Source organism: Lygodium microphyllum, chromosome 30 (genome assembly GCF_053477565.2).
Source record: "Lygodium microphyllum isolate KBCC chromosome 30, Lygodium_microphyllum_v1.1.10, whole genome shotgun sequence".
Classification (NCBI taxonomy): Eukaryota; Viridiplantae; Streptophyta; class Polypodiopsida; order Schizaeales; family Lygodiaceae; genus Lygodium; species Lygodium microphyllum.
Window position 1 is genome coordinate 74,215,823 of NC_141164.1, and position 12,605 is coordinate 74,228,427.

At 43.1% G+C, this 12,605-nt stretch overlaps 1 protein-coding gene across 3 annotated transcripts in view; it reads left to right on the forward strand.

Annotated features, from left to right (window-relative positions):
• The window catches only part of LOC148010001 (serine/threonine-protein kinase STY46-like), a 120,018-nt gene that overhangs the window by 21,549 nt on the left and 85,864 nt on the right, over positions 1 to 12,605 (forward strand). For all 3 annotated transcript variants that reach the window (XM_087672706.1, XM_087672705.1, XM_087672707.1), the window contains 2 exons: positions 2,435 to 2,562; positions 2,651 to 2,740. In XM_087672706.1, coding sequence (XP_087528832.1) covers positions 2,435 to 2,562; positions 2,651 to 2,740 — 218 coding nt within the window. The remainder of the gene's footprint in view (positions 1 to 2,434; positions 2,563 to 2,650; positions 2,741 to 12,605) is intronic.

Here is a 12,605-nt window from a genome sequence, read left to right on the forward strand (position 1 = left end):
TCCTATGATTTGGCGGAGCTGGTACAGGAGGAGATTGACCAGCCCTCGGTAAGAGATGAGTCCAAACTCTCTTCCGATGCTCGTGCGGAGTTGGCCAAGGCTCAGTCTCATTGGGACAAACTGAATGCCAGGATTCGTTCCTTTCTTTTTCTATCATGTACTACAGCCGTGATCTCTCACATCGAGCACTTGACGGTGGCTCGGGAGATATGGTTGGAGCTTGATCAGATGTACAATTGGATGACCCTTATGAAGCGGGTTTCTTTGGAGGTACAGATACGGACCTTGTCCGTAAACAAGTCTTCTTCGCTGCGGGAGCACATTAACAAGCTAAGGCAGCTTCAGATGCAGGTTCAGAATGCGGGGAAGCCGATTTCCTCCGAAGACATGGCGATCACACTTTTGTCCCAGTTGCCGCCACGATTCGGTACATTTTACTCTGCCCTTATTGCTTCGGGGCGAGAGTCTGCTCTTCGGTGGGAAGAGTTGGTTCCTATGGTCTTGGACCAAGAGGAACAGTTAAAGGGACTGCATTGGTAGGCTGCTCAGAGGATACTTCGGTATTTGAGGGGGATGTTTGATTTAGGGATTCATTACCCTGCAAGGACAGATGGTTCAGATCTTGTACTTGCAGGTTGGAGCGACTTGGATTGGGCCGGTGATATGGACCACAGGCGGTCTACTACAGGTTATTGTTTCTCATGGAGTAGCAAGAAGTAGCCCACGGTAGCCCTTTCGTCTACTGAGGCGGAGTATCGGGCCGCGTCTTCCACCACATGTGAGGCTGTGTGGCTTCGGAGATTATTGGAGGAGCTTGGGTGCCCCCAGACTCGTCCTACTTTGCTGCAATGTGACAATGAGAGTTGCATTGCCTTGGCACGGAACCCTGTTTTTCATGCCCGGACGAAGCACATAGAGATCCAGTACCACTTCATCAGAGAGAAGCTTTTGGATGAGACCATCACTGTGGAGTACTGCAAGACGGAGGACAATCTTACGGATTTGTTTACGAAGGCACTTCCCCAAGCTCTACTTCGGAGACATTCCAGATCCCTCAGGCTTCTGCCCTGTCCAGGCTCTGAGAGGGGGTGTTAGAGATCACAGCCAGGTAGGTCAGGCAGTGTGCAGTCGGACTGCCACGTGGCAGTCCGACCTGTGCAGGTAGTCGGCTGCATTTACAGGCAGTTTTCTGGCGCCCTATTTTCCCAGATTTCTGGCTATAAATAGCCGACATCTCCAGCAGTCTCCTACACTTCTCTGCTCGCAGATTACAGACCGGTGACATGCGCAGATTCCGTCTCTGTTCGCAGATTTCAGACAGGAGACAGTGCAGACTGCAGCGGACTTCGAGGTGAACAGCAGGTTGCATCATCGAGGTGGAGACACGCAGTCCAGCCCACTGCGCCCGTGTATATATCTGCATATCTTTGTATTCAGCACACTTTATACAGCAGATCTTCATCTTCCACTGTCTCTGTCTCTCTCTTCTCTCTCTGCGTTCTCTCTCTCTCAGTCCTACGCTTCCGCACCGCTGCACTCTGACACTGTCATCTGATAGCTGATCACAAATGCCAACTGAAAGCACAAGCCCGGACAGCAGCAAATTGACACCAATTGATGAAGAAGTGCGGGATGCAAGCAGTTGATGGTGGATAACAGGCTAACAGCTCGAATTGAGATATCCTTGAGTGAAGGGGTGTGGACAACAAAGACGGAGTGCTAGCAACCTGCAAAACAGGATTAGGACTGAGTGGTAGGCAGCCTATCTATTTATAGAAAATCCTCCCAAATTAGGGTTTGGCATGTGGGACATTGACGCTTTCTAGGAAAGTGGTCATTTAATGAATCTTTTGGGGTAATAAGCATGTTTTGGGGCTGTAATAAAGAGCTAATCAAGGTAGAATGCATTTTTTAGCTCAACAGCAATGTTGCTTGGTATATTTGTACTACTAGATGTAGCCATGCTGTAAATTCTTTGGACATGTCCATTGTGGAGACTCTCTTTTAGATTTGGGTCAAGATTCTCCATGCTTTGTGGGAAGGTGGGAGAGAATACTGGGCAGTCCATAGACTATGAGGAGGATGAGAGATGCTTTACTGAGGCTTGGGATTCTGGCACATTCTATTATTGACAGTCACACATAGTTTGGCACTATAGGCCCCTTGATTGGTTATTCACCAAGGCCTTGTAGTAACATTTCCCTTTGTTGTATATTTTCATTAGGTTACTTTGGCCCGAGGGATTTATAAATATAATCATTAATTTCTCTGGAAAAAAAGTAAATGCACTTGGTCTGGTCTTTTTTGAGTTTCTCCATTTCTTCCATCTCAAGTGGGCTCAATTGTGTTTTAATTGTTGCTTTTGTTGCTTTCTTGAAGCATGCAACTATAAATTCAAGATTTGTTCATCTATGTTATGTGTTATTTGATGAAGGTTTTACCACCTCCTTGGGAAGTAGTTGATCAAGAGTCAGCATTAGCTACTGCATTGGCTTCAACAGATCAAGAACCATTCATTAGTCCCTCCGAGGACATGGACAATAAGATTCACCATGATACAAGGTGAGTCACTTGTGCAAGTACAGTTGTGTTTCCAGATTAAATTCTTTAGTGAGATCTTTTTTTAAGTCTCATTTTTGTAGCTCTTTAGTGTTTATGCTCCGGCATTCGGGAAGTTGGAGTCCTTATCAATTGACAAATGCAATTATGATGGAGGGGATAGTGGGAGGCTTTCTATGAGGTAATCAGACTGTCTCTTATAATATGTCAAATTTTATCATATTCTTTCGCAATGTATCGAATTTTACAATTAAAACAAGATGATGAGATCCAACCATAGCAATTATTTAATCTTACTCAACGGACAGCTGACCTGGGTTATAGATTGCACCATATGAATAGAGCTTTACCCAATGCACATGCTACAGACTGAACATAAATGACTTTGGATGTGAAATGAAAGATTCTTTCAAACTGATGCTTAAAGATAAGTTTGCATATCCACTATGTGCTAATAATGAACAGAGTGCTAGGTGCCTCAGCACACTGGGAGTAGTGTCTGCTCAAACATGACTGCTGATACTGCAGACTCAATTTAAATGACTAAGTGAACATGCTGCAGACTGTTTGTAAATGACTTCAGGCTTAAGAATGAAAACTTCTTTCCATTGATGCTAAACTTTGTGTTTGTACATCCACTATGTGCTACACGATGAACAGACTGCTAGGGGTTTCAGCTGAGTCAGCTGTACAATGTCTGCTAAAATATGACTGATTATGGTCATGCTCCCCACATGCAAACTAATGGTTATTTGCTTAGATGCACATGCTGTAGATTGATCATAGAGGGCTTCAATCTCTGAATGAAAGCTGGTCCGAGTATGGTGCTAAAGTAATGCTAGCGGTCCATTTAGGACCCATAGGTGGTGGTGGATGAGCAGAGCATTGAGGACATGGGACATGAGGGCACATGAGCGACTGCAGTATTATTTTCTTCTGAGAGAGATTTCCCTAGATCGATTTCTTGGGTAGTAGCTAGGTAGCCATACTATGGTGATGGAAGCAAAGACTCCTCCAAAGGCTGGAGAAATCGAACACCTTCTTTAAATAGCATTGGTGAGTGCCTTAGCACTCAATTATAGCTCCATGAAGTATATGAAAATAATGATGCTCAATCACAAGAGCATAGATAGGATTATAATGAAGTGAAATGGTAAAGAAAAACGACTCGCATGTTACCTCAGTCGAGAGATAGTAGCAGCAGGAGTGTGATTAGCTTGCAAAGAACACAAGCTGAAACAAGTAATGACATTCACGTTCTTAAGCTTGAACAAATGTGACACATGCAAATGCAAGAATAGTCCACAAAAGAGATTTCACATGAACACAGGCTTTAATCCAAGTCAAATAGGATATTAAAAGGCAGGCAAAGCTTTGCATAGTCATTTTTTCGAGTTATGAAAAAGAGCTATCATAGTGTTGTTCATGGAAACAGCAATGCAAATTGAGGGACCTAACCATAATAAATGGGAAGCTATTCAGCTGGGAAGCAAAGGATCCACTTGTTTAGAAAACTTTTTCAGGATTGAAAAATCTGATGAGATCAGAAGGGGCGAGGCGGTGAGTTGTAGGAAGCTGTACTGATATGTCACCATTCACAGTTTCACTAATTTGTTTTGGGTCTGAACTTCTTATAAATGTCAAGAAATGCAAGCTCAACAAACCTTGCCACTTGAATGGAAGCTGCACCAGTCACATGATCTGTTAACAAATCATGACAAAAATGGACTATGTCAACAACCAAGCATCACTAGTGCAAGCAATAGGTGGCCAATGTCAATTGATGGCAAACAATAGCCAGGCAACACACTGGTCAAATAGTCAAACACAAATGACACCAGCACTGACATGGCACTTCACAAGTAAAAATGCAGACCAATGAATACAGGGATGCGTGGCTTCCAAAACAAAGACCACAAGTCATAGGCAGCAAGCATCAACATTTAGGGAGTCAGTGCAGAAGCAGCCCGGAATATGTAGGCAATCAGCATAGGTTCACAGCAATGCATAGAGTTACTTGATGGTCAGTTAACTGCCAGCCAGTTGTCTATGAGCTACTACACCACGTCCAGGGTTGACAGATCAATGTGTATGCAGGAAAATGCAATCAGGTCAAGGGTCAAAGGTCAAAGGTTGGCACACCAATAGAAGTGTTAATAATACTTGGGTGTTAAAAATGCTATTTGCCAATGCAAGGAATCGTTTGAGGAAGCTTGTGTGTCGGCGATGGCAGATGGACCAACCACATTTAATGAGTGAGAACCTAACTGAAGAGATGAGGCTGAATGGTGGGCAGCTTGTTTATTTGTAGATATCAAAGGGTGTCCCAAGAAACCGGGGTTTTGGGGGACCAATGAAGCTCTCTTGAACAACGAACCACTTTTGCATTTTTCATTAGTTAAACATGTTTTGGGGTTGTTTAAAGATGCTAATCAGTTGTAAAGCATGTTTTAGCTCAACACCCCGCTTTTAGGTCCAAAATTGAGCCTAAAAGTGAAGGCGTGTAATGTTTACTCTACGGCGTCCCATCCGAAAGTAGCCAGTGCATTGGACAAAGGGTGCATGTTGGCTATCGAGTGAGCTACTAAGACTTTAGAGGCGATGGTTATCTTACCAGGGGAGTCCAAGTAGTTACCCCAAAGAGAATAAGACATTGGACAAAGGGTGCTCATCGGTTGCCTAGTGGCCTATCAAACCCATAGAGGCAGATGGAACTACATTGAACACCTTTTTTTTGTTAGAAAGTTAATTTGAGGGGTGGCAACAAATCAAGTAATAGTGATCCAGAAGACGGGAGTAGGGATGGTACACCCAATACATCGAAAAACGGTACAAGCTTACCCATCCACTAGAGGATGTCGATGACGAGGAAAAGGTGATGAAGTATCATGTGAACAAGGATGTTGGTGTAATCCCTTGATGAAAACAACTTAGGATTTGTCGAGTGGTACCATACTTGTCAGGTACGAAAGGTACAATACGATACGATACGATAAAATACGGTACTAAATGGTACCATAAGATTTTATAAGGTACGGTACGATATTAGTACTAAAAAAACTTGATTAATTTGGACTAAAGATTATAGAATAGATATTTCAAGTCTAAATAGCAATGCTATTAGAGTATATAAGATGAATACTTGAGGGTAACATGCCAAAACCTAATGTTGCATGCGTATCATGCGCTATTGCTACCTACAACTTGTAACTATATAGATGGGAGTGGATATATCATACACGAATGATCATACAAATAAGAGAACTGTGGGCTTGAGAGAGAGAAGGTTGAGAGAAATTGTTTGAATCTCAAATAGGCTAATCTCATGGGAGAATCATATTAATATAAGGAGCGTTTAGCTCATTCCAAAGTGCAATTCGAATGGGAAAAGATGTATCCATTAAGTTGGTACCTTATGGTACTAATACGCAAGGCATGGTACCTAAAGTATGGTATAGTATGAAACCTTTCGTACGTGGTACTAGTGCAACTATAGTTGAGAGAGGAAGAGGCTACACACACACACACACACACACACACACGAGAGGCTTGAGAGAAGAGGCTTGGGGGAGAGAAATAAGAAAGAAAGAAAAAAAAAAGAAAGTAGAAAGAAAAAAAGAAAGTTGTAGGCTTGAAGGAGTGGGGCCAAAAGTGCCTATTTTTTCATACTGAATTGTACGGATACGTACCGTACTGTACCATACAGATAGTATGGTACAAATCAGTTCGTACTACGTACGGAGACAACCCTGAGTGGTACTTTGCACAATGGGATGGATAGTATGCTACATGTTGAAGAATGCTCATACAACAAGAGCCACTTGGATAATGTTCCTTGTGGAAAAATTATTCACTTGCCCAAATGCCCTAGTACAAAGATGATGACAAGTGTTGAAGAATGCTCATATAACAAGAGCCACTTGGATAATGTTCCTTGTGGAAAAATTATTCACTTGCCCAAATGCCCTAGTACAAAGATGATGACAAGTGTTGATGCATAGGGGAAGGTACAACAGGGGGAGAAGGCGGATGTCAAGACAAGTGCTGAAACCTATAGAATACCAAGAAGGGTCTCTCAACTTGAATGTCAATATTGAAGAAGACAGAGAAGCGTCATGATATCGATCTTTGTGTGGTGTCGAGAACCATGTAGATGAAGATGATGAAGCATCTCTACTGGAAGAGCAAGGATAGAAGTCACCACCATGATAACATCAAGAGAGAGATTGCACGATCCACGGCGGAAGGGGAAGCCTCCATGTTAGTAGAAGAGCAAAACCTAAGTAGATGGAACTACGAAAGAAATGATGCGCAGCTTGTGTCTCCGATTTAGGAAGGATTGGTGCAAACCTATATATGAGCCCTACACTGAAATACAAAATGTTGCAAAAGAGATCGGAATTTGCAAGTATAGAGATAACTAGTGAGATGCTCTAAAAGACAAAACTGAAAGTAAAGGAAAGCAAAGCTAAGTGCAATGCATTGAGAATGTAAGTATGGAGCCAAAGTCAAAAAAGAGAAAGGGTAAGTGTGTGGCCACCATCGAGTACATTGAGGTAGGGATGTGGTCCTAGAAGGTGCTATGGATTCCTTAGGAATGGATGTGTAAAGTGCAATAGATGAGCCACTAGCAAACCAATTGGCTAATCCTTTAGGAGTAGTGAATGAGATAGACTATTGAGCTTATTTGCGCGCCACATGTCTAGTAGCCATTGGGGTAGATAGAGCAAAGGATGTGGTAGTTGGAGGTGTATCTCCATTGGAGTGGCTAGCCGGAGTGGAGGCAATCGTAGCAGTTTGCTATTATTTTCTAGGTGGAAGACCTTGGGCCTTGGTACGACACTCCTTATCCACATGGTCCAACCTCTAGTAGTATGTGCAAAACCTGTTTTTTCTAGGAATTTGCTGCCAAAGGGGGTTGTGTTTCTTTGATTCCATTGGAGGAACCCTCTTGTTTTGTCTTGCCTTCGCATCTTATGAATTCTTGCCATTGTTGGTTTTTCTTTCCAAAGAAGGGGTAACCAACCCTCGCCCCTCTAAGTAAGGATGTGTGGAGGCTTTCTTGTGGACTTAATCAGGCAGCCTTGTATAATGCAATAATTGACACTCAAACTCGTAGGTCGACAATCTAGGTAGTGAGATAATGTGCTGGATAAAATTGAGGTATTTGTTGGGTACCTTGTTCAAGAAAAATGTGACTTGATTATTGCTTGACATAGGGGAGCAAGTAGTGGCAAACTTGGCGAGTAACTACCGATATTTGGTCAACTTGACTTTTAGATCATCCCCTTAATAAAAAACTCTTGAAGCCCAAAACTGAGATTGATATGTCGAGTGTGATCTCATGCCGCATAGTGGTCAATGAGATGACTTCAACGCTTAGATGTGAGAGGAAAATGCTATAATTGAGAGTGGAACTCAATAAGCAACCCTTGCATTAACTCAACATTGGTTGTGGCATTGCGGGCTCTCCATTGACAGATGCGATCGAGGTGAGCTAATTGAGGGTCCGGCACCAATAGGAGTGGTAGTGCTAGGAGATGGAGAAGTGGGGTAGGGTGACAGGGGGATAGAGTGGGGGAGTGGAGTATGTTCGATAAGTAATCCGAGAGTGCCCACCATGCATACAAGCATTGTGTACAGTGGTTTCAAATATGGGCATGGGTGTATTGGGTATGGGTATGGTAACCACATGAGGAGTCCATGGTGGAGGGATAGGGACATGGGCATATTGGGTACATGTATAGTAACCACATGAGGAGTCCATGGTGGAGGGATAGGAACATGAAAAGTAGAGGATAAAAATCCCTATGTAGTAGTGATCCAAGGGGTGTGTGACAACAGTCCATAAGCAAAGGATGGACATCCTTGCATTCGAAAGGTCGTGTGAGGGGATTGTGAGTGTTTAGGGGAATGCAAATCACAGACGTTCCAGAGTGTAAGGATGTCGTAAAGTGAGGGTTTGTGGAAGGTACAATGTTAATGGGTAGCATTCCCTCTAATGATGCACCAAGAGGTGTAGCGAATGGAGATAGGTAGATGGTGGGATGGGAAATGAAAAAGTGCTAGGAGCGGAGATGAAAGATCCAACCCTTAGTGTGCTATGAGTGAAAGTGAAATGTAATCCAAGACTTTGGAATGAAGATGTGAGTAGATCAAAATGTAGAGAAGATAGTGGTAGGATGGGACTGAGTTGAGAAGTGTGGTTTACTTGCTTAAATGAAACAGATGGTAAAGATGTACTTGATGAAGGCTATCTGCTTTGAGAGCCTTCTCCTTTAAAGTTAACATACTGAAAACCATATGGATCCTGCACATCAAAAGGAGAAATAGAAGAGGGTTCTGGCTCATACGACTCAAAAGGGGTTATAGGAACTTGATATATATCAAGGCTTGGTTGAGATGAAGGAGATGGATCGCGAGACACACTGAGTGTCATTCCTCCAAGATTAGGAAGATGGCCATTCTCACCAATTGGTCTAGATGGAGTAGTATCACTTGGAGGGGTGTAAACTGAACTATATGTAATGTGCAAATACTCCTCAAAATCTTCCTTTGTAAGATGACCAATATGTGAAGAAAAAGATGGTAAAGGTGAGGGTCTGTCTACCTCGTCCTCGAGACCATAATACCTTTTCGGAGCCTCCAAAGATGGAGATGCATGATAGGGTGTCATAGGATTGTCCCCCATGCACTCCTTGTGCAACCCCTCCTTTCTAGGCCATAAAGTTTCTTTTACATTGACTCTTAGTTTACTACACTCAAGGCAATAAGACACATCGAATGCACGCTAAGTCCTCACGAGCAGACGCAAGCTCTATGCCCTCACGAGGTGATAAGTCCTCTTGGAGACCACTGCCCTGTACTACGGAGGTATTTCCCCACATTCTTTTGGGTTGAGTGGTTTCCACGGCCCTCTTTTCGTCACTCTACTCCTGCGCGAGAAAGTGGCTGTTTGACTCCTACCTCTTTGACTTCACAGTTCGCTCTACTGACAGACATCGACTGTTCTTTACCCTTGGCTCATCTTGAGCCTCCTTCTACCCCACCCTCTTCCACTGAAATTCAAGAGGCCACCTCTGGGCGCTCTTTGGCTTTTACTCTTTCTGAGACCCAAATACCTTATTTGGCATGACTAGCGGCACTTTATTCATCATCAGATGTTTCGGAGTCTATGATCCATGAGTTGGAGTCCTTATTTTTCTTAGAGGGAAATAGAGACGGGAATCACCTTTCTTCGTCCTTCGAGGGGGCATCTATTTTTTCTTTAGCTTCAGAGGGGGCTTCTCCACGTCCAATTTCAGAGAGGGACCCTACATGCCATGAAGTTCTTCCCACACCATCTTTAACTTTCAAGGTTTGGCTCTCTTTCGAGCAATTTTATCTCTCTTGAAACCCAACATCTAGAGGATCTATCCTGGATCGAGACCCTTGGATTTTCAACACCACCTTTATGACTAGGCCTTCGTATTTCTTTTAGCATGGTGTAATGGAACTAGTGGCTTTTCACTTGAGGTTGTCTTTTGGGTTCTACTGCTCATGCAATCTTCTACTATTTTCACGTCTCCTTTCAGGTGGTATTTTCAGATTACAAGGTGGATCTACTTCTTTTTCTTGAGCTAAAACACGCTTTATAGCTGATTAGCATCTTTATATAGTCCCAAAACACACTTAGTTAAGTATGATTAAGATACTTCTAGCAGTGTCTTGTGAATAATTAGTCTAAAGTCTATTGAGCATTGAGAATTTGTAACTACTGAGTAATAAGTATTAATATCAATGAACAATCATGATATCATCATGCGCATGTGACATGTGTAATGCCACTGGTGACAGGTAGCTGGCAATTGCAATGCTAAACCGACTCCTGACTCTTGAGAGATCATGACTCCACTCTCCAAAGTCCATGAGTCACGACTCATCCGAATTCTGAGGATTTGTGTATCATCTCCTCATTCGACTCCTAGGACCCTCGTATCCCTTGATTAGAGTGACGTGCCTCCAAAATGGATCCGATGCCATGATGAGGTGATGCCAAATGAGGAATTGGAAAGAAGCTAAGAACTCAGAAGAAGAAGAATAAGAACAAGAAGGCGGAGGAGTATGCAACAAGAATAAAAAAGAAGAAGGGTGGAAAAGAAGAACTTAGAAGGAAAGAAGGAAGGAGAAGAACTTAAAACAAGGAAGGGGAGAAGAAAAAGAAGAAGAAAAGGAAGGAAGGTGAAGGAGGAGGAGGAGGAGGAGGAGGAGGAGGAGGTGGTGGTGGTGGTGATGACGGTGGAGTCTGGAGCTGTAGGAGGTAGTACGCTCGAGCAAGAGAGAAAGACTGTCACTTATAAAATAGAGGTGAAATTGAAAACTGGTCTGCCTCTGCTATACGGTGCCGATATGGCATTTCTCCATCCACGTTACGGTCTGAACGACCATTCCACTTCAGTTTGAACAGCCATTCTGTTTTGAAGCCCGCAAAATGTTATTTGAAGGTACTATGCAGCCCTGTAATCTGGATTAAGCCTTTTCTTCCCTAGGCAATATTGGCGACCATCATCTATCTATTAGTGACCATCTTCTTCGTGTTGGTGGCCATCCTATAGCTGTGTTTGCAGCTTCTTGTTGCCACCTATAACTCTAGGCATTATCCCTCTTGTCACCTCCATCTTCTAATTGCCTGGTAATCAATGTTCGGTGTTTTCCTTGTCTTCCATACTTTGATTGTTGAACAGAATACTTGGGATCCATCTCTGGTGGATGTCACTCTCAGACACTTCATTGCTCAACCTTAGGGCATTATTTATACTCTTACACTCATTTATAGCATTCATTCACTTCAAAGTTTCTTCTCTCTATGTTTGTCTTTGTGTTTTGAGTTTTGAATTTTGCATTTGTGTTTAGGTTTTGTCTTTGTCTAAGTCTTTGTGTTTTAATCTTGGTCGTACATGTCGTGTTTCGTCAGTGCAAACCCTAACATATTTTCACATGGTATTAGAGCTAGTGCTCTTCTTAAGAGTATCTTACGGTGATTGTGGAGGCTAGTCTTTGTGCGAGACTCATACGCGACTTGATTGACTCATAATGTCTCAAGCACCTTCTTCTGTGCTAGGAAGAAAAGGTCGATGTCGACAATCTTCGGTGGTGTGACTGTTCTTGCCGCAATAGGACCACCCAGTAAAGAGGCAATCTTTCGGAAGAGATGCCATGGTATTGGAGTGGCAACCTGTAAAAAGGAAGGGTAGGAAGGAGAAGAAGGATATCTGCTAGTAACGCAGCAGAAGTAGAGTAATAATTAGATGGTGATGTCGAACTCGCAACTCGTCTTTACCTTTTCCGATGCAGAGGATCTTTTCAGCTCATTGAGCACATCTAGCTCTGATACCATGTCAAAATGACTATTGAAGAAGCTTGAGTGTGCAAATGCAGGGATGATGAGGTGTTGCTTGGAGAAGAAGATAGCTGAAGAAGCCTTTGAGTCTGCAAATACAAGCCTAATGAACTAATGCTAGCTGCTAGGAGTGACACTAGGTGTGGTGGAAGAACTTGAAGCTGAAAACACAATTGGAGGAATCCACTTGACTGCAAATCAAAAGAAGCAAGGGCGTAATAGTTAAGGTGCTAGTTGATGATAATGCCGCCAATGATGGAGGAGGCAGCCCAGTGTGCAAAACACAGCCACCAACTACTTTGAGGATGAAGATTGATGAAGAATGTTGATGCCACAATGGAGGGAGGCCACCGGTTTCTGGAGAACTCCACCAAGATGCCAAACACAATGGAAAGGGTGATACATGATGGGTGGATGTGTTTGCTAGCTATGGAGGATTGACGCCAAGAGAGGAGTGCTATTGCCAGTTGTAGAGAAGATGCACTAGTCGAAGAGGAGGTGGCTGCCACCAAAATGTAGCCCAGGAGATGGTGGAGGTTGGTGATTGATAGCAAGAGATGAAGATGGTGGAAGGAGAGGAAAGAGAGAGATGATGATAGGAGAGAGTGTGGGAGTGATTGATTGAATGAATCAACAATGATGAGTGATGAATGAGAGAGGCAACCTA